Source organism: Penicillium waksmanii, assembly GCF_028829765.1.
Source record: "Penicillium waksmanii strain IBT 27052 chromosome Unknown utg000008l:1.0-5622682.0:1.0-5626561.0, whole genome shotgun sequence".
Lineage (NCBI taxonomy): Eukaryota > Fungi > Ascomycota > Eurotiomycetes > Eurotiales > Aspergillaceae > Penicillium > Penicillium waksmanii.
Genome location: NW_026643254.1, coordinates 4073030 through 4094717, shown reverse-complemented (window position 1 = coordinate 4094717; position 21688 = coordinate 4073030). Strand labels below are relative to the sequence as shown.

Below are 21688 nucleotides of genomic sequence, written 5' to 3'. Positions count from 1 at the left end.
AGTGAGAAATATATTCCCCGGGAGTAGACCCGGGCGGAGCCTTATTAGTAGTACAGTACGAGAGAGCAGAGATATATAACCTAAGGAGTTAGTACAGCCACATCTTCACTTGGTACGGAGTACTACCATCACCTAATGCACATAAAAATGTGTATGTACATATATACCTAGGTATATTGTTGATACTATACTACAGTTTTTGGACTGTATAATTTCAAGTCGCTCAATGTACGGAGTATTGTATACTTAAACCTACCATGAGTACGGTATTCTATTTTTAAGACGACTCTAAGCGAAATTCGGCCAGCTAGCGATTGAGTTCAAGGTGAACAGCAAGTTTTGAGGGTCTCCACTCAGAGGGCGATGAGTGGGGTGAGGCACCGGAGAACCAGTGGCCGGCAGTACAAATGTTGAGACATCGAGGCCTTGCGGTGGCAAATTAAGTTGCTAGCGTTGAAAATCCATGCCCATCCACGAAGTCCCTGACACGATGGATGAAGGTCAGACCAGGAAAAGCAAAGGGATTCGACGATCTTTGCGATACAGTAGAATTTGAATGAAAAGAGAGGGTGGGTGGTGGTTCTGTCGCTTGGGAGCCATGGAATCCATCCAATTATGGGCCCGGATAGGAGTTTCTCCGATCAGTACGGAGTACTTGTACACGTAGTCGAGTACGAAATGCAGAGGAGGGTGGCCAGTCCTACTGTAGAGTAGGCTGAGCCTGTCTCCTCTGGGTACACCGTAAATGTACAATGTACATAGAAACGAGGAATGAAAAACAAGTGAAGCCTATCCCTGCATGCCAGGTAACAATAACAAGGCACGAACAAATCAGAAGAGCGGAGCAGCATGGTATCTGTGCTGGAGACAAACCGGGGATATTATTCGTTACCTGCCATGGAGAGTGGAGCGGGTCTCAGGGGCCGTCGTAATTCCCTTGGATTCCGGTGCAGACCAAGATGCCGTGATTGGGTGACAGGTGATGGGTGGTGGAGAGGGATCGTGTCCAGATGTGCCATATATGGCTGTGTATACTAGTACCCAGTGAGGTGAGTACAAGAAAGTTGTGTATGTGTGTATGTGTGTATGTGTGTACAGTGTGTATTAGCATACCCCCTGAGTGTGCAGTAGCCCAGTGGAGTCACGGTGACCCGGTGAAAGCAGTGGAGCCCAGCAATAGGACAAGTACCTAGTACCTGGTACCTGCATGGTATACGTGTACTCGTACTGTACGGTGACCGTAAATTGGTAAATTGGCTGGGGCCACTGTCTAATTCCATTCCCAAAATAACCACAATATTTGCCCAGTGTGCCAGTGCCAGTCCCAGTCCCTACTCGTAATCCTAAGCCTTGCAATCCCAATCTCATCCAGCCTCTCCCTCTCTCTCCCTCTCTCCCTCCCTTTCCTCTTGCTTCTTCCAACCTCCCCCCCCTTCCCCTCTTTCTTGACTTTCGCTGTTTCCATTTTTCCTTGTTTGTGTCAAGGAAAAGTCCGGAGGGAAAGCGGTTTTTTTTGGTGTTTTCCCCATTTCACTCGCTCTTTCCATCGGTGTTTTAACCAAGTCAATTGCTGGACTACTCCGATCCCCCCCATTCGTTAAATTTCCCATCGAGTTTGAGACTCGCGGAATTCCGACAACGCGCTCGACTTCTCCCCCCTGTACAACGCCCACTACGGACCGCGACACCCTTTCACTCCCTCTCGTCGATGCTTCAATAATTCTTCAACCCTTTTCAATAGTAATAACGTGCATGGGTCGTCGTTGAAGTGAGCCCCCTCCCTCCTTTCATACACAGAAACACCCCTCGCCTAAGCGCATGGGCTGACCTGGTGGATTAGAGCTCCATTCAAGTTTTCAATCGCGACCGCCGCATCATGTCTGGCTACCAACAAGGCCACTATGATGATGGCTATGGCCACCCGGCGGGCCACGGGGATTCCTACTACCAGGATGAACACGCCGGCCAGGGATACTACGATCATCAAGGTTATGATGATGGCTACTATGACCAAGGGTATGAAGACCCCCGCGGATGGGATCAAATGAGATCGAGTCTATCACAGAACACAACTGACCCAGTTTCTTTTCTTTCATTTAGCGGCCACTACGCAGCGGATGGCGGACACCCTGCCCCTCAAGGGAACCAGGGCTACGCTGATGGCGGATACTATGAAGGTGGCCATCAGGATGAGTACTACGGAGATCAGTACTACGACCAAGGAGGCCAGAACCGAGGCCATCGCGGAGACTCAGAGGAGGATTCGGAAACTTTCAGCGACTTCACTATGAGATCTGAAACCGCTCGCGCGGCCGATATGGACTACTACGGCCGAGGTGATGAGCGTTACAACAGCTATGGCTACGCCGACAGCCAGTATGGTGGTCGTAGCGGCTACGGTGGCTACCGTCCACCCTCATCCCAGGTCTCCTACGGTGGGAACCGTTCCTCTGGAGCATCTACCCCCGTGTATGGCATGGACTATGGAAACGCGTTGCCGGCTGGCCAGCGTTCGCGAGAGCCCTATCCGGCCTGGACTACTGATGCTCAGATTCCTCTCTCCAAGGAAGAGCTCGAGGACATCTTTCTCGACCTCGTCAACAAATTCGGTTTCCAGCGTGACAGCATGCGTAACATGTACGACCATATGATGACTCTGCTCGACTCTCGAGCTTCTCGCATGACCCCTAACCAGGCTCTGCTGTCGCTCCACGCCGACTACATCGGTGGACACAACGCCAACTACCGTCGTTGGTACTTCGCGGCCCATTTGGACCTGGATGATGCGGTCGGTTTCGCCAACATGAAACTTGGTAAAGCGGACCGTAAGACCCGGAAGGCTCGCAAGGCCGCCCAGAAAGCCGCCAAGCAGAATCCCGAGAACGAGGAGGAGACTCTAGATGCTCTAGAAGGTGACAACAGTCTTGAGGCTGCAGAATACCGCTGGAAATCTCGCATGAACCGCATGTCTCAGCACGACCGTGCGCGTCAGATCGCCCTGTATCTCCTCATTTGGGGTGAGGCCAACCAGGTTCGATTCTTGCCTGAGTGCATTTGCTTCATCTTCAAGTGTGCCGACGACTACTACTCCTCACCCGAGTGCCAAAACAAAGTTGAGCCTGTTGAAGAGTTCACCTACCTAAACGATATCATCACACCCCTCTACCAATACTGCCGTGATCAAGGTTATGAGATCGTGGATGGCAAGTATGTGAGACGTGAACGCGATCACAACCAAGTCATCGGTTATGATGACATGAACCAGCTGTTCTGGTACCCCGAGGGTATTGAACGCATCCATTTCGAAGACAAGACCCGTCTGGTGGATATCCCTCCTGCGGAACGTTGGCCCAAACTGAAAGATGTCCTCTGGAATAAGGCCTTCTTCAAGACCTACAAGGAGGTTCGCTCCTGGTTCCACATGGTCACCAACTTCAACCGTATCTGGGTCATTCATTTGTGCTCCTTCTGGTTCTTCACCGCTTACAACTCCCCCTCTCTGTATGTCGGTAGATACCAACAGCAGGTTGACAACAAGCCGCCTCCCTACAAGTACCTGGCTGCTGTTGGTTTTGGCGGCGCTCTTGCGGCGTTCATCCAGATCTTCGCTACCATCTGTGAATGGCTATACGTACCTCGTCGTTGGGCTGGTGCTCAGCATCTCCGCAAGCGCTTCATGTTCCTGCTCGCGGTCTTCGTCGTCAACCTAGTCCCTGGTGTCATCATTTTCGGCTTCCTTAAGCAGTTCCTGAAAAAATGCAGTACCCTATCGGTCTGGCACTCGGCATCGTCCACTTTGTCGTTGCTCTCATCACAGCCATCTTCTTTGCTATCATGCCCCTCGGTGCGATGTTCGGAAATTACATGAAGAAGCACGGCCGACAGTATGTCGCCAGTCAGACCTTCACTGCCAGTTTCCCTCGACTGCACGGCAATGATATGTGGATGTCGTTTGGTCTCTGGGTTTGTGTATTTGGCGCTAAGCTGGCCGAGTCTTATTTCTTCTTGACTTTGTCCTTCAAGGATCCCATTCGTATCTTGTCTCCGATGCATATCCGCCAGTGTACTGGTGTCGTCTGGATCGGTAACACGCTTTGCCACAAGCAGCCTCAGATCCTCCTGGGTCTGATGTTCTTTATGGATCTCACCCTGTTCTTCCTCGACAGCTACCTCTGGTACATTATCTGCAACACCATCTTCTCGGTGGCCCGTTCTTTCTACCTCGGTGTCTCGATCTGGTCTCCCTGGCGAAACATCTTCTCCCGCCTTCCGAAGCGTATCTACTCCAAAGTCCTGGCTACCACCGACATGGAAATCAAGTACAAGCCGAAGGTTCTGATCTCTCAGGTGTGGAACGCCATTATTATCTCGATGTATCGCGAGCACCTGTTGGCCATCGACCACGTCCAGAAGCTTCTTTACCATCAGGTGCCGTCCGAGCAAGAGGGAAAGCGTACCCTGCGTGCCCCGACGTTCTTTGTTTCTCAGGAGGATCAATCCTTCAAGACCGAGTTCTTCCCTGCTGGAAGCGAGGCTGAACGACGTATCTCTTTCTTCGCTCAGTCTCTGTCTACTCCCATGCCCGAGCCCCTGCCCGTCGACAACATGCCTACTTTCAGTGTCCTGATTCCTCACTACAGTGAGAAGATTCTTCTCTCTCTCCGTGAGATCATCCGTGAAGATGAGCCGTACTCTCGTGTTACCCCTCTTGGAATATCTGAAGCAGCTTCACCCCCACGAGTGGGATTGCTTCGTCAAGGACACCAAGATCTTGGCCGATGAAACCTCCCAAATGAATGGCGACTACTCGGAGAAGGGCGAAAAGGATGCGGCCAAGAGCAAGATTGATGACTTACCTTTCTACTGCATTGGTTTCAAGTCTGCCGCTCCTGAGTATACTCTGCGTACCCGTATTTGGGCTTCTCTCCGTTCCCAGACCCTGTACCGTACGGTATCTGGTTTCATGAACTACAGCCGAGCTATCAAATTGCTATACCGTGTCGAGAACCCTGAAGTTGTCCAAATGTTTGGTGGTAACTCTGAGAAGCTTGAGCGCGAGCTTGAACGCATGGCTCGCCGCAAGTTCCGCATCTGCGTCTCCATGCAGCGTTATGCCAAGTTCAACAAGGATGAGCGTGAGAACACGGAGTTCCTCCTTCGTGCTTACCCTGACCTTCAGATCGCCTACCTCGATGAAGAGCCCGCTATCGCCGAAGGCGAGGAGCCTCGTCTGTACTCCGCTCTCATCGATGGCCACTGCGAACTTCTCGAGAATGGTACTCGCAAGCCTAAGTTCCGTATCCAGCTCTCTGGTAACCCCATTCTCGGTGACGGAAAGTCCGACAATCAAAACCATGCTATCATCTTCTACCGTGGTGAATACATCCAGTTGATTGATGCCAACCAGGACAACTACTTGGAAGAGTGCCTTAAGATTCGCAGTGTCCTCTCAGAGTTCGAGGAGCTGACCACCGACAACGTTTCCCCCTACACCCCTGGTATTCCTTCTCCTGACAGCCACCCCGTCGCCATTCTCGGTGCTCGTGAATACATTTTCTCCGAGAGCATTGGTGTTCTTGGTGATGTTGCCGCTTCCAAGGAACAAACTTTCGGTACCCTGTTCGCCCGTACCCTCGCTCAAATCGGTGGTAAGCTGCATTATGGTCATCCCGATTTCCTGAACGCTACCTTCATGTGTACGCGTGGTGGTGTGTCGAAGGCGCAAAAGGGTCTTCACCTGAACGAGGATATTTACGCCGGTATGAACGCTATCCTGCGTGGTGGTCGTATCAAGCACTGCGAGTACTTCCAGTGTGGTAAGGGCCGTGATCTGGGTTTCGGTTCCATTCTTAACTTCACAACCAAGATTGGTACTGGTATGGGTGAGCAGATGCTGTCTCGCGAATACTACTACCTGGGTACCCAACTGCCTCTTGATCGCTTCCTCTCGTTCTACTATGCCCATCCCGGTTTCCACTTGAACAATATGTTCATCATGTTGTCTGTGCAAATGTTTATGCTTGTTCTGATCAACTTGGGTGCTCTGAAGCACGAGACCATCACCTGCCGATACAACTCGGACCTGCCCATCACCGATCCCCTTCGTCCTACTTACTGCGCTGACCTTCAGCCAATCATCAACTGGGTCAATCGTTGCGTTATCTCAATTTTCATCGTGTTCTTCATCTCCTTCGTGCCTCTTGCCGTTCAGGAATTGACTGAACGTGGTGTCTGGCGCATGGCTACCCGTCTGGCCAAGCACTTCGGCTCCTTCTCCTTCATGTTCGAGGTCTTCGTTTGTCAGATCTACTCCAACGCTGTTCACCAGAATTTGTCCTTCGGTGGTGCCCGTTACATTGGTACCGGTCGTGGTTTCGCCACCGCCCGCATCCCATTCGGTGTTCTATACTCCCGTTTCGCCGGTCCCTCGATCTACACTGGTTCTCGTCTCCTTCTGATGTTGCTGTTCTCCACGTCGACCGTGTGGACGCCTGCCCTCATCTGGTTCTGGGTTTCACTGCTGGCCATGATCATCTCGCCCTTCCTGTTCAACCCTCACCAGTTCGCGTGGAACGATTTCTTCATTGATTATCGTGACTACATCCGTTGGCTCTCGCGTGGTAACTCCCGCTCTCACGCCTCGTCCTGGATTGGCTTCTGCCGTCTGTCCCGTACCCGTATCACCGGTTACAAGCGAAAGGTCCTTGGTGTTCCCTCGGAGAAGGGATCAGGCGACATTCCCAGAGCTCGTATCACGAACATCTTCTTCAGCGAGATTGTCTCTCCTCTCGTTGTTCTTGCCGCCACCCTTGTGCCATATCTCTATATCAACTCGCGCACCATGTTCAGTGACAACAATAAGTATGCCCCGAACGCCATCGCCCGAATTGTCATCGTCGCTCTCGCACCCGTTGGCATCAATGCTGGCGTTGCTGGAGTCTTTTTCGGTATGGCGTGCTGCATGGGCCCTCTCCTCAGCATGTGCTGTAAGAAATTCGGTGCCGTTCTTGCCGCTATTGCCCATGCTATCGCGGTAATTGTTCTCCTCATCTTCTTCGTCGTGCTCTTCCTTCTGGAGGCTTTCAACTGGGCCCGAACTGTCTCTGGCCTCATTGCCATGATGGCCATCCAACGATTCCTTTACAAGTTCATCATTGCGCTTGCCTTGACCAGAGAATTCAAGCATGACCAGTCCAATATCGCTTGGTGGACCGGTAAATGGTACAACATGGGCTGGCACTCCCTCTCCCAACCCGGCCGTGAATTCCTCTGCAAAATTACTGAGCTGGGATACTTCGCCGCCGACTTCGTGCTCGGCCACATCATCCTGTTCTTCATGCTGCCAGTCCTCGCCATCCCATATGTGGACAAGTTCCACTCCGTCATCCTGTTCTGGCTGCGCCCTAGGTATGTTAACCCGTCCTCATGATGCCCAATTGATCTAGTGCTAACACAATTCAGTCGTCAAATCCGTCCACCCATCTACTCCCTCAAGCAGTCCAAGCTCCGGAAGAGACGTGTCATCCGTTTCGCCATTCTCTACTTTGTCATGCTGGTCATCTTTATCGTCCTCATTGCAGGCCCCTTGGTTGTCAAGAGAATGGGTTACAACAGCAAGATCAGCGAGGCGCTGTGGGATACTATCGGCCTCAAGGACGCGAGCAAGAGCCCCACCATGTTCCTTCTCCAGCCCATCGACAGCGGTCTTAACGACACTGAGACCTACTACACTGGTACCAGCTTGCCTGGCAAGCCCGCTGAATCTTCAATTGCCAACCCCACTACCTCTGGTTCCTACGTTCCATACAAGTTGATCTAATGGCTCACTTGCCATGTGTATGAAAATGGCCTGTACAAAGTTTCTGTCGTTTCATTTTCCACTTTGTTTCTTTTAGTCAGACTCGCTGCATTCTTTTCAATTACCGGCGTACTTGTTCATTTTAATGGTTCGTGTGGAATGACTTGTATTTGAGTGGTTTCCGCCATCGCCCAGAGGGGGCTCTAGACCTTCGTTTGCCACTCTCATAGCTTGTTTCTTCTCCCTTTTGCCCTACATTTTAACGGAATACAATATATGCATTGCTTCATCTCAATAGTCTCCAATTCAAATGAGCACCTTTCATTTTATCTCCCAACTTTTTTTACGGTATGTTTGGGAGTCTCGGGTTGTTTCAAGTCTCAACTCTGTATACTGTAGCACCCTAACACGTGACCTCGTGCCTGTTTCAAGCCACCCGCGGTCCCCCGAACCACCATCTGCCTGCCATCATCTCGAATTCGACCGTCCCAGCGCTTTTTTGATCCCTGTTGCCGCTAAAACCATTCTATTCTCGGTGTGCTCGCGACATAGGGGTACCGCTTGACCTCTCATTATGGACTTTCAGGAGACACACCGTCTCCTGTCGGACTACCTGCACGAACTCGCGAACCTCTTCCACCGTGTCCCCGGCTCCGCGATCTTCCTCCGATATGTCAAATCTAGTTACCAGGATGATCCGATCAGATCTGCGGTCGAGCTATTCCTCTTCCTCTTTGCCGTGCGGTATCTCCTCGCCCCGAAGTACTCCACTAAACCGGGTGTTGTGCCATTGACCGAAGACGAGATCGATGACCTTGTGGACGAATGGGTTCCAGAGCCCCTGGTCGGCAAACCAACAACACTGGAGGAAATGGAGGTTGATAAGCGCACTGTGATCGCTGGGTAAGATTGCCCCAAATTGTTGTTGGGTTCCTCGCGAATGAAGACCTTGGGCTAATCGACATTCTTTTTCTGCCATTGAACAGACCCGTCGGGCCTAAATCTAAGCTCGCCAACGGACGAACCGTCACAAACCTCAGCTCGCTCAACTTCTACAACTTCAACACCAACGAGGCTCTTAAGGAGAAGGCCATCCAGACACTCCGGAACTACGGCGTTGGACCCTGCGGCCCTCGTGGATTCTACGGTTCTCAGGACGTGCACATGAAGACCGAGGCTGATATCTCGTCATTCTTGGGCACTGCGGCGTGTATCATGTACTCCCAGGCGTTCTCCACGATCTCCAGTGTTATACCTGCGTTTTCCAAGCGTGGTGATATCATTGTTGCGGATAAGGGTGTTAGCTTTGCTGTTCGGAAGGGTATCCAAATCTCACGCAGTATTGTTCGTTGGTACGAGCATAATGATATGGAGGACCTGGAGCGAGTTCTGGCCAAGGTAACTAAAGAACAGGCTCGGAAGCCGTTGACTCGGAGGTTCATTATTACCGAGGGCCTTTTCGAGTCCTACGGTGATATGGTGGATTTGCCCAAGATCGTGAGTTGTACCCAAAGAGAATGGAACTGGAACCCCCATTACTAACAACTGAAATAGATCGAGCTGCGATTGAAGTACAAGTTCCGCCTTATCCTGGACGAGACATGGTCTTTCGGCGTCCTCGGCCGCACTGGCCGTGGTATCACTGAACATCAGAATGTCGATGCTGCTGAGGTCGACATGATTGTCGGCTCGCTGGCTGGCCCTCTTGTTGGAGGCGGAGGCTTCTGTGCTGGTTCCGAGGAGATTGTGCATCACCAGCGCATCTCAGCTGCTTCATACACTTTCTCTGCTGCCCTTCCCGCTTTGCTTTCCACCACCGCCAGTGAGACTATCAACCTTCTCCAGCACAACCCCGACACTGTATCGCAGCTTCGGGACACGGCCAAGACCATGCGTGCTCAATTGGATCCTCGCAGCGACTGGGTTTATTGCACCAGTGCTGTCGAGAACCCCGTTCTTATCTTGGTCCTCAAGCCTGATGTTGTTGCTTCGAAGAAGCTTTCTTACACCGACCAGCAATTCCTGCTGCAGGATGTCGTTGATGAAGTGAGTATTTGACGAAACTATTGTGACAATAACTTCACTAACATGTTCCTGTAGTGCCTTGCCAATGGCGTTCTAATCACCCGTCTCAAGACCCTGGAGGACAATTTCGAGCCGAAGCAGGTTGTGCCCGCTGGACTGAAGGTCTGCGTTACCCTCGGCCTGACCAAGAAAGAGGTCGAGAAGGCTGGAACCACAATCCGGCACGCCATCACAAAGGTCCTGAGCAAGAGAAAGTGAAGGCCCTCTTATGCTTCTGCCTCTTTGACCTATTGCTTGAATTCGACCTCGGCATCGAATCACACCTCATGCTTTGATGACCCGGGCACCTCTGCCTACCTTTTTTTTTGGCTCCTATCCTACGTACCTAATGCCTCTTCATCCTCTGTATTGTTAAGCTGCTTGTTGATATGCATCTCTATTGCTATACTGTACAGCACTGCACCCCTTTTACCTTTTTCTTCGAGGGCGGTTTTATGACGTTACCGGTGCATGGCTCTAGATTGTTTAATACTATTTTTTCACACTTGGCTGCCAATAGCTGCACCAAGTGCCCTTTAAACTGCTTGCCTTTCTCCCACAAAGCTGTAGAAGATCATTCAAGTTGTTCCTGTTCTAGCTAGTCAATCATTACCGTGTCGTGAAGGAACAATCTCTAACTACTAGCTTAGCCGAGTGGTTAGATCTGGAATATCGTCGGTCTTGGGTCTGTCGAGCTTTAGTCTAGAACCGGCCATCAGCATTTAGTAGCGCCAATTGAGAATCGGAAGATGGCTTTCGTTCTCTTCTGAATCAAAATGTGACCTTAACTCCCAGAAGGGGGAGGGCATTCTACATCGAAACGATCTCTACTCCGCGTAAAAGCCCTTGTCTCCTAGCGACCTTCTCGGAATGAGCCAGCATTCCGCAAGATTGCCCTGGCCCTAGGAACATTCCCAACTCCTCCAACCGGAGATTTCACCCATCCAGGAACTTCAACACCAGGATCCCTTCCCAAATGGAGTTCAGATCCTCCCTAGCTCTGGGCACTCCCTACCCAGCCCTCCACAAGGGAGAACACTGTAGACCTGGACCTGGACCTCATTCCCCAGATGGCCTCATATCGAATAGTTATGCTTGGACATATCCCTTGTTTTCATCCAGATTTGCCAGACTCTCCTAGACGGTGCTCTGTCCTTTCAAGGGCGTCATAGATATAACCCATCTGATCTGCATTGATAATTTCTTCCCCGTGCGAAGGGGGAGGACAGCAAGGCTCACCCCAGTTGTTATGATTTACTAACCTTAGCTTATCTCCACGTTTCGGTCGATTCCGAACTTGAGCCTCGACGACAGCAATGAAACGTCTTTCTCAGGCGCTGCTGGCGTTTGCTCTTGCTGCCGGGATCCATGCAGAGGTACAGGGTATGTGGAACCAATTCACTTATCCATTGAACTCTACATGGTTGAGCAAGGCTAATTAGAAAACAGACCCGAACCAATGTCTTGATCTCAATGGGCCTTCTCAGACCAATACTCTGTCCGAGGTCGTTGTTTGGGTGAATGAGGATGGAGATACTATTCGGACGGAGACCAACCGACTCCCTGCAACCACCAAGTTGCAAGACAATGTTAGTAACATACCTAGGTAAAATACCAGGAAAGAGTTGATTTGGGCTATTGCTAAGAATTTATCAAGCCCCCGGCGACGGTCTCCCATATCCCATTACCAACTCATGAACCCGAGACGGTTCGCATCCTCTTTGACCAAGACCGAGACCCATGTTGAAACAATCACACAGAAATTGCCTGCTGTGACAAAAATGGTAGAGAAGAAGTTGAATGCTCAACTCGATGAGCATCTTCCTCCGCATCCACCTGGTGAGCCTGCGCCTGCACCACCGCCACCACCTCCTCCACCACCGCCGCCATCTGAACCACTAGTATTAGCTCCCAATCCCCATACGGAACCTCACGATGCGCCTCGTCATCACCATAAGCCGCATCCTCATACGGAACCTCACGATGCGCCTCATCATCACCATAAGCCGCATCCTCATACGGAACCTCACGATGCGCCTCATCATCACCATAAGCCGCATCCACAGGCTGAAACTCACCTCGAGAAGCGCCGTTCCGGAATTTCTTATTCCCCCTACAAGGCGAACCGGAGCTGCAAGACCCAAGACGAAGTAAACAAGGATCTAGATCGATTATCAGACTATGCATTCGTACGCATCTATGGCACAGACTGCGGCCAAATTAAAACCGTAGCAACAGCAGCCCGTCAACACAAAATGCAAGTCTTCGCCGGTGTCTTCGATCTAACAGACTTCCCCAACAGTCTCGACGCATTCGAAGACGCCGCAACAACACCAAACGGCAAGAAAGACTGGTCCATCTTCCACACCATCACCGTCGGCAACGAACTCGTCAACGGCGGAGCCGAGGCTCCTGGCAAGGTCGCTGGCGCAGTCACGCAAGCTCGCACTATCTTGCGAGGAAAGGGTTACAAAGGACCAGTCGTTACAGTCGACACTTTCTCCGTGCATCTCAAACATCCGGAATTATGCAAAGCATCGGATTACTGCGCTGCAAACTGCCACGCTTTCTTCGACGCTACGCAGCAACCGCACAATACAGGACCATATGTTTTGGAACAAGCACACGCTGTCTCTGATGTTGCAGGTGGAAAACGAACAATGATCACAGAGTCTGGCTGGCCACATGCGGGCAAGTCGAATGGTGCGGCTGTCCCTTCGCAGGAGAATCAGCGCGTGGCGATTGAGAGCTTGCGACGCAGTTTCGCACACAGGAAGGATGATCTTATCTATTTCACTGCGTTTGATGACCTTTGGAAGGATGATAATCGGTATACCTTTAGTGCGGAGCGGTTTTGGGGCATTTATGATAAGTAATTGAATTGAATCGAACTGAAGTGAGATGAAATGAAATGTTTGTATTTGCGGGCTTGATGGTGTCTTTGGCCTTCTTTTCTATTCTGGTGCTAGTTGGTTATTTGCTTTGTTTTTGCATGGCGGTTGTATGTTAGTGTTGTAGCGAGGGCCTCTCTTTGCTGGCTGTCTATTCTGTGCTTGGCTGGCTGTCTCTGGTTTCAATCTGAGCTTTACTTTACAATGAATCAACATACCTAGCATTCGAGTCTCATATCAAGACTTTGACCCCACTTCATCATTTCTTGAAACAGGATCAGGCATAGAGTCGCCACCAAGACCCAGCATTCGGCATGTTCAGTATGCTAGCTCGGACCAAGTTTAATGTGATTTAATGATACAAGTTTCTTCGCTGGAAGTAATCTCTATGCATCCATGCAGTGGGGTGGTATCTATTGCGCCATTACTATACAAATTCTTAAAATGCTATACAAGAGAACCCTCGAAGCCTACACCATGCCTAAAAAAGCTTTCCACGTCGTGTGGTCACCGGCCTTTTAGTCTTCTTGTGGCTTTCCAGCCAGCCACCCTTCCCACAAAGCTCAGTAAGCGCCTTCTGGTTCGGTGGCAGGTCCCAGAAAGGACTGCCCCTTTGTCCGCTTTCGCAAGAATCTCCACTCGACCTCGACCTCGACCTCGACCTCAAGTGAGATTTACCCTGCTGCTCAATACTCCGTAGCAATCCGAGAGTCTCTCGCGAAGGCTGAACCCCGTGTAAATCCATGTCTTGCAGAAACGACATAACAGCGGGAAGATCCCGGCAACCATTCCAGTAGAAATGAACGATCTCGTGGTAAAGTTCCGGGGACGCGCCCAGCAGTGCGGAAGCACGGCCTTGAGCCTTAATGCTTGCGCGGAATTGGCTGATGAGCTGTGACTCGGGGAAATGCGTGTTGAGAAGGCGGAAGGTCATCAACAGCGCGCGCGGGTATAATGTAGTAATGACCCGGCCGGCCGGAATCATCGGTGGAATTACGACGCTGTTGTCTGATGTTGCGGTGGTCGGTGTCTCTGCGGAATCGGTCTGTCCTTCCATGTAGCGAAGCATGGAGAAGATGTGTGTCTTGCAGACTTCCCAAACTGCTATGTCGCCTTTGTTTCCTTCAATTGCCTCGAATAGCGCACGCTCGATCCGATACGTCTCTTGATGAACGACAAGGGCAACTGCTTCTCTCATAGAAATTTGACGATCCACTCCACTGCGTGGTGGTGGTAGACCGAGTTCTTCACGGGTGTATATGGCTTCGTTTACGGGCTCGATCTCGTCTGAGTCGATTGGTGTCTCGGATTGCTGATTGTTGGCATTGAGGCCATCGGGAATTTGGATATCTTTATCGACGTTCTCTGATACTGAAGGCTTTGCAGTATTGGTTTTCGGTTGCGCGTTGAGATTCACGATTCCCCTGAATAGTTTCATCAAATCTGCTACATCATTTTGCTTCGCATTCTGCCCGGTCGTGCTCGGAGCCGCCACGTCTTTTCCAGCGGAATTGAAACTGGAGTCGTCATTCAATTGGGTCAAGAGCTTATTGAACGCTGCTTTCTCTCGTGAAGTCACCGATTTGAACTGGTCTGGCGAAGCCGATGCCGAAGCCGAATGCCGCGGAGCGGAAGAGCCACGCTTGCGAAGGTGGCTTCTGCGGGGTTCAGGACTGGCGTTATCTTTGGAAGCAGGTTCTTCGGTGGTTATACTGGCGTCGGTCTCGTCATTGACCTCAAGGTCATCAGTTCTCGTGGAGTATGTTCGTTGGAGACGGGGAGTACACGGTCTCTGGAATGATCGCAATACCGGTCCGAGAGTTCGGGTTTGGTAAAGAAAGGGAGTAGCGGTGTTTGCAGTTGCTGAAAGAAGCAATGCCCGGGAAATATTTGTCGCCATCGCTGTTTCAGAGGCTCCCCGTGCAAATTGAGGGTTTGGTTTCCTCAGTTGTTGGCGTAACAAAAAGTTCGAGGCCAATTATAGTCACGTGATCTCGCGTTATGCCTGGCGCGTTTTGCCCGCGCTGTTTGTTGCGCTGCTCCGCTCTACATCTGCACCTGCAATTCATTCCATCCCAGTCTGCATTATGACGAAAGAGCTGTCGGATTTCGAGAAACAGCGCCTTGCGAATATTGCAGAGCGCGATGCCTTATTGAAGAATTTAAAGTTGGAGGCGCAATCTGCGGGCTTCTACGCCGGCCCCAAAACACCCGGCAGCAATGCGCCCAGACCGAAGAAGAAGGCTGCACCGAAGCGCGTGAAGGAAGAGGATGGATCACCTGGACCTCGACGCCAATCCTCTCGTATTCGGGGAATCGCAGCCGAAAGTGAGGTTGCGAAGCGCAAAGCAGATGACGACTATGAGCTTGCGAAAGAAGCGGAGCGAGCGAAGAAGATGCGCCGGACGGACTCCTTCACGCAGAATGATATGTTTATCGCAGGCCAGAAGCTCACAGGTGACAGTCTGATTGGCGTCGATGTTGTTACAAAAGGTGTTGCTGAGCCTTACGTTCGCACCTTTGATGACGATGATATCCAGGAGACTACGGACAAGGACTTGAAGGCACTTCGGGAAGAAATGAATAGCATGTCGATCTATGAGACCTGGGACCCGCAAAGTATGATTTTATCCGTGATATTTCTGCAATAGCTCGCAGGTGATCATTGACTGACAATCCTTAACTAACAGGAATCAAAATCACGCCCGAGCGAGTCTACACCATGACCTTCCACCCTTCTGAGACCAAGCCTCTGATATTCGCCGGCGACAAGATGGGCCACCTCGGTATTTTTGATGCAGCGCAAGAGAAACCCGAGGTTAGCGACCAGGACGATGACGACGACCCGGACCCAGTCCTTACTACTCTGAAGCCACACACTCGGACTATTTGCAGTATGATGGTCCACCCATCTAAGCCGACTCATTTGTACACTGCAAGCTATGACAGCTCGATCCGTGAGATGGATCTCGAAAAGACAACGTGTGTCGAGAAATATGCGCCTGAATCAACAAGCGATGATGAGGCTCTCTCTGGTGTGGATATGGCCGCAGATGACCCCAATACATTGTATTTCACCACTCTCAGAGGTGGCTTTGGTCGTTACGACACCCGGGCTCCTATTTCAGAGAAGACAGTTTCCGAATGGCAATTGTCTGAGAAGAAAATTGGTGGCTTCACTCTCTGTCCTTCACAGCCCCATTACTTTGCGACAGCAAGTCTCGATCGAACAATGCGGGTATGGGACCTGCGCAAATTATCGCACAAGGAACCTATTCCCGTGGCAATGCACGAAAGTCGACTCTCCGTCTCTCACGCTGCATTCAACGCCGCCGGTCAAATAGCCACTTCCTCTTATGATGACACGCTGAAACTGTACGACCTCGGAGCCAAGGGGCTCTCATCATGGAAGCAAGGCCACAGCCTGCCGGATGGCGACTTCAAGCCTGATACTGTTGTTAGACACAACTGCCAGACTGGTCGCTGGGTTACTATGTAAGTTGTTCAGCTTTTTCCTACTCCTCAACACCTGGAAAGCACGATACTAATATTGAAATGATGTAGCCTCCGCCCTCAATGGCAACTAAACCCCCAGTCGCATATACAAAGGTTCTGTATCGGAAATATGAACCGCTTTGTTGATGTCTACAGTGGTGATGGTGACCAATTGGCTCAGCTGGGTGGCGACGGCATCACCGCTGTCCCGGCAGTAGCTGTGTTCCATCGCAGCAAAAATTGGGTTGCTGGAGGTACCGCTAGCGGCAAGCTCTGCCTTTGGATGTAAATGTTCACCTAGCTGTTTTTCCTTTGCCCCGTTTTTGTGTGTTTCGACAGGAATTCGACCTGGGTGGCTTTGGATGTGTGTAGCACTGGAATTTTGCTTGAAGAGGAGGATCTGCTATTATAGTCGAACGATATAATATTGTACATCTCTGAGCAATTTCATGTTATTTGGTACTTTGAGTCTACCGCCTAATGGTGTCGGCACTTTTTCTTGCATTGGTTCATGCCCAAAACCAACCCAGGACTTGCCCAACCAGTCTACTAGTAGGTTATGCACCCAGACATGCCTATACCGTGACCCTTCATTGAAATGGCTATTACTTATGAAAACCTACAGGGTTACTACACATCCATCTTCGAATTCTAGCCTTGCAAGGTTCACGTTGGAAATATCCAAGTGTCCAACGGACTTGAACTTGTTACATCCGATTGGTACTTGTTTCAAGGTGGGAGGTATCCTTTGACGAAGAGTATAGTGATAACTGAAACGCAATGGATACGCATTGAGATAAAATCAAAAGTGAACGAGAACAAAAAGTCCATTTCGTCTATTTGAGTAAAATATCAAGGTGTATATACAGGTTCGCTATCCAGTCCCGAAGAAATCGCGAAAGCGAATTGAGAACAACCTCAGAATACAGAACCAGAAATAATCAAGCTCCAATTTTAAGACCCAGGGGCAAAAACCAATTCTTATATATAAGAACTTTTGTCTTCCTTTTTTTGCTCTCGTGGCTCCCGTGGGCGCTGTCTTCCAAGAGATGAGCCGGGCCGGGCCAGAGGCGAGGAGGTATTCAAATGAGAGAGGATGTTGGTGAAACCTGAAACACAACAATAGAGAGGAGGAAGGGTATCAACACCGTGACACATGCTGCCATGACAGAGAAGGGATAGAAGAAAGATGTAAGAAGGGAGCGGGGACGGAGAATGGGGACAGAAGGGGGGAAGCGTGGATTTCATGAGCACGTAGATGGAGAGAGGTGAGAGAGAGAAAGGGATAGAAATGAAATCATTGATCGTCGATCAGAACTCGTTTCGGAGATCTTCGTGAGAGTGATGAGATTGATCGCGGTCTTTCGCTTTACGCCGGGACGGAGCTGGGACGAAGTCGAAGAAACGATACTTGCTGGATGACTCCTTGGTAACGCTAGATCGGCGAGCTTTGGAATTCTCCGAATATTCCAAGGAGTAGGTGGATGAGTTCTTCGAGCTTCCAGTGCTATCACGAGCGTCTGACCATCGGGGTATGGAGAACGGCATGCGAGTCTGGTCCCAAGTGGCCGACGATGAACTAGGTGGTGTGTCATCTTCCTCCGGAGCATAGTCTGTTGATCGACGAGGCATGGGGGGGCGTGGTGCGAAGAAACCAATTGATCCGCGCTTATCCTGGGGCAATGAGGTTGTGCCTCCAGCCTGCGCATCTGGGGCCGGAGTGGTTGGTTTACTGGAAGCTTCGTCATAGAACGTCACGGCCCGTTCCATCGAGTCCACAAGTTCCTCCCACTTGACTTCGAGTTTCCCATTTGGACGCTCCGCCTGTTCTGCTCCTTGGAGGCACTCTTTGGTGCGTTCTTGCAGACGATGGGCAAGTTCATGGAATTTGGCGAGATTAACGTCCAGTTCTTCCAACTCAGAAATCCGGTCCGGTACCACTTCTAGCCACACACGGATCAGGTTGGCATAGCATCGAGCGTGGTCAATCAAGAACGGAAGACTTGGGAAACCTTCACGCGAGGTAGATGGCAACCGACCCAAAATCTGGATAGGAGTCGTGTATGAAGGTGTCGGGATAGGAGCAGGTTGATCCGCGGAGATGCTGCAAATATTATCGACAAATTGTTTGAAATCAGATCGATTGCCAACCAGGAATTTGTTCATGGGCTCCATCCACGGCTCTTTGTTGCCAAATGTTGTCATGTTTGCCAGCCCCTGGAGTGCCTTAGCAATGAGAGTGAGGGTGCGTTGAGCTCGAGGACGAGGGTGATCTGCAATGAGGTTAGCAGGTCATATCTTGGAAAAAAAGGGTTAAGCTGCGCAGAGCGAGATTTTCGTACCCTTTAAAAGCCCAAAAAGCTTAGGATTTAAGATGGCTGGACAAAAGAACCGCAAAAAGAGAAAGCCAGAAACACTGCTATAGGTCACTGTACGGAGGAAATCACCATAGCGATCCTCTGCACAGGCCCTCACATGCCGGAAGATACGCCTTAACTCAGGAGGGCAATTATTGTAGGAGTTCGCAATGGTCTTCCAGACCCCAGTAGTAAGAGAAATCAAAGATCGCCAATTGCGATCAAGATCCTCAGTGCGTGCTACACGCGACGGGTCAACTTCACATTCTGGGTCACTCTCATCAATTTCACGCAGGCGCTCTCCAATTGTCACCTCCAAATAATCTTTGCCAAGTCGACGCATGTGAAGATCGAGTGCCTTTGTCAGAAGCGAGTTCCCACGGAAAAGAAGGTTTGCTTCCACAGTTGCTGTTCTTCCCATATCTCTGACCAGGATTTCGCGATCATGGCTCGGCTCTCGAGTATCATTGGAATGTATCCTTGTTGTATACCGCAGTCGATTGGTTGTGGATTCCTTATGGACGCCGTCGATTTCGTCTTCGACTAACGCCGAAATCCAGTCGACCGTCTTGCCGGAGACCTGGTAGATATTCAAGAGCATTTCTGATAGCTGTGTCAATTCAAATGACATCAACTGGGCCATATTGATGGTGAGTCCATTGGTGAAAGAGTGAAGGAGTTCCTGCATAGGTGCGTATTCTGCAAACATCAAGACGACCGTTTCTTCCATTCGTGCTTTCATGAATATTTCTCCGACGGCCTGATCATGATCATCTAAGATGGGCCACCACTTTTCGGTGTCAACGCCCGGGTCCAGTTCATCAAGTCGTAAATCCACTTTACCAAAGATCGCATCGTTGGTGGCGATTTGGATGTCGTCAAGCATGTTGACAGCATTGACTTCCTGGGTGGACGAGTATGCTCCCTGTGAGACAAGAGTCCAATCTCGCTGCGTTGGATGCATCGTTTTAACCAGAATGGAGGCTTGGGAGAGCACCGGAGGCACGTCGTTGAAGGTGAAGTCTTCCCGCCAGAACGGATTGGTGGTACGGTATTTAACAGCAGTCTTGGCACGAATCTCTCCATCCAGGAGCACTTCGGTATAGTAGTCGCTAGGTTTGGGTGGAGAAGGTGCGGGAGCGGCAGAATATCCGTGGGATCGAGATTGTTTCCGACTCCGTGGGGTATCCTCTTCCTTCGCACGAAAAAGCTTGGCCTCGGTGATTCTCAAGTTGAGAATTCTCTCAATCCGGAAGAGATCTTTCGCGGGAGATTTCATGCTCTCGGCTTCCGGAGTCTTGTTTGGATCTTCCTCCTCTGCTGATACTTCAGGGCCATAAAGCTCTGGAATTGTGAAAGCTCGCAGAAGAACGAACCAGACCTCAAACAGAACGCGGGTTTCTAAGGCGAGATAGATGGGACGCATGGCGGAATCGATGACGGGGTGAGCTGTATATTGAGGGTAAATGGCAATGCAGAATTCATCGTCGAGTACAGAGGAATCTAGTTGTTGAATGGAACAACGTGAGAGTTGCGATAAGTGCACAAGTGCCACGGGAGAAACATCGGACTCGGTATAGAGCCTGAAGACACCATTTTCCTGCAAGGTGCAGCTAACTTTCTGCCACGAAGAAGACAGTGCTCTTGATTGTCGATATGTTGATACACGGCGAGACGAGACAGGTCGTGCACCAGACGCAGATGGTTTATCCCAGAGAAGCATTTTGCCAACCTTAATGATGGCCGCGTCTTTTTGCGAGGCAGACTCGGAGTTTCGGCGACGCTCGGGAATTCGTCGGTCACCTATCACAACTTCCTGTGGTTTTGTCATTTTGTTTTGAACGCCCTTGGGGCGAATGGGCTGCCAGCATAGTAGCGCTGCGAGCCAGGAGTCGAAGGTTTCGTTGACATGGGGACGGAGCTGTATCCCGAGTCCGGATGTAAAGGTGTGAACGTTGAGGTAGGTTGTTTGTAGCTCGGAATCGTAGTGTGTCCGCACTCGGCAGCCTCGGAGATCAGGTATCAAAGTCTTTGCTAATGCCGGCTCGCCCTTGGCCTGGTATATAAGACTACCGGTGGCGACATTAATCGCACAATATCCGGATGTCCAAGCATTTGAAGCAGATGCGTTGTTCGAAGTTGTGGTTCGAAACGACAGGATTCCATGCATACGGCCACAGGTTGTCTTCATCAGTTGTAGGATCTTCGCAGCGTCGGTATTCGACAGAGGGGATGCAAAAGCGGCTTGGGCGTGGGCTAAACCGGGAGATTTGCCGAGTCGCTGGCGAGCCGATCCGGGGTAATTTGGTGAATGGATAGATGGGAAACCAATGCTAGATGAATCGTCCGTGGTCTTCGATTCGGTGGTTGCGGGCTTAGGTTGGGATGAGCTGGCCGCGTTGACGGATCCGATGCGAGCTCGAGTTTTGAAAGTATTGGAGGGGAGATCGCTTCGTTGTTCATCCAAGGTCGCTGTTCGTGATCGTGTGCGCTGGTTTCTCGTTTCAATCGACGTGTCTTCCTCGCGTCGTTCGACGGTACGCGATCGCATGGTGGTCCGTGGGGAGGGCGCACTGCTGGTAAGGTGCTCTGGTTCGGATAAAGGGGAATGAGATTCCGGGGTCACGGTTCGAATGCTCGCTTCTCGAAAGCTGTCTGGGTAGACCATACCGTGGCGATCTCGGGAGGATGACTTCTTGCTAGCCCGGCGTTCGACAGGGCGGCTATGCAAGGCCTGGTGCATCGAACTCCGCTTCCCGGTATTATATCCATTTGGGTTGTCAGACTCCATCCTACCCGGTCGTGAGCTCACTGTGAGCGGACGGGAGTGTGGTAGGAAGGCTCGCGCAAACGAGGAGAGGCGGACGACTCGGCGCGGCCCAGGACAACGTCAGAACGGTCGGATGTATATAGATAGTACCCGAACGGGCTTTGTTCAGCTGCGCGTGAACAATTGAATATCGCTTTTGTCGAGGAAATTGCTAGAAGAAAACATGGAGACCAGATGGTGGGAAGGTGTCGTAATCATACATTCGGTCGAGAGGGCGGGAGCGACGAAACAGAGACAAAGGAGGCGCGGGTCA

General features: G+C 50.9%; 6 protein-coding genes across 6 annotated transcripts; 4 read left to right on the top strand and 2 right to left on the bottom strand.

Annotated features, from left to right (window-relative positions):
* Nucleotides 1–1876: 1876 nt before the first annotated feature.
* Nucleotides 1877–7819, top strand: N7481_009873 (1,3-beta-glucan synthase; the record flags this gene model as incomplete). The annotated part of the gene is made up of 4 exons (XM_057269092.1): nucleotides 1877–3761; nucleotides 3818–4698; nucleotides 4742–7407; nucleotides 7462–7819. The coding sequence occupies 4 exons, from the start codon at nucleotides 1877–1879 to the stop codon at nucleotides 7817–7819; spliced, it is 5790 nt and encodes a 1929-aa protein (XP_057119769.1).
* Nucleotides 7820–8372: 553 nt separating this feature from the next.
* Nucleotides 8373–10081, top strand: lcbA (serine C-palmitoyltransferase subunit lcbA; the record flags this gene model as incomplete). The annotated part of the gene is made up of 4 exons (XM_057269091.1): nucleotides 8373–8701; nucleotides 8785–9295; nucleotides 9353–9844; nucleotides 9899–10081. 4 exons carry the CDS (start codon nucleotides 8373–8375, stop codon nucleotides 10079–10081), a joined length of 1515 nt encoding a protein of 504 aa, XP_057119768.1.
* A 1562-nt stretch (nucleotides 10082–11643) lies between these two features.
* scw4 (putative cell wall glucanase (Scw4)) lies at nucleotides 11644–12738 on the top strand (the record flags this gene model as incomplete). The annotated part of the gene is made up of 1 exon (XM_057269090.1): nucleotides 11644–12738. The coding sequence occupies one exon, from the start codon at nucleotides 11644–11646 to the stop codon at nucleotides 12736–12738; it is 1095 nt and encodes a 364-aa protein (XP_057119767.1).
* A 496-nt stretch (nucleotides 12739–13234) lies between these two features.
* Nucleotides 13235–14653, bottom strand: N7481_009870 (uncharacterized protein; the record flags this gene model as incomplete). The annotated part of the gene is made up of 1 exon (XM_057269089.1): nucleotides 13235–14653. The coding sequence occupies one exon, from the start codon at nucleotides 14651–14653 to the stop codon at nucleotides 13235–13237; it is 1419 nt and encodes a 472-aa protein (XP_057119766.1).
* A 187-nt stretch (nucleotides 14654–14840) lies between these two features.
* N7481_009869 (WD domain protein) lies at nucleotides 14841–16537 on the top strand (the record flags this gene model as incomplete). The annotated part of the gene is made up of 3 exons (XM_057269088.1): nucleotides 14841–15372; nucleotides 15444–16248; nucleotides 16318–16537. 3 exons carry the CDS (start codon nucleotides 14841–14843, stop codon nucleotides 16535–16537), a joined length of 1557 nt encoding a protein of 518 aa, XP_057119765.1.
* Nucleotides 16538–17559: 1022 nt separating this feature from the next.
* Nucleotides 17560–21396, bottom strand: N7481_009868 (GTPase-activating protein BUD2; the record flags this gene model as incomplete). Its single annotated transcript, XM_057269087.1, has 2 exons — nucleotides 17560–18521; nucleotides 18591–21396. 2 exons carry the CDS (start codon nucleotides 21394–21396, stop codon nucleotides 17560–17562), a joined length of 3768 nt encoding a protein of 1255 aa, XP_057119764.1.
* Between the last annotated feature and the right edge of the window lie 292 nt (nucleotides 21397–21688).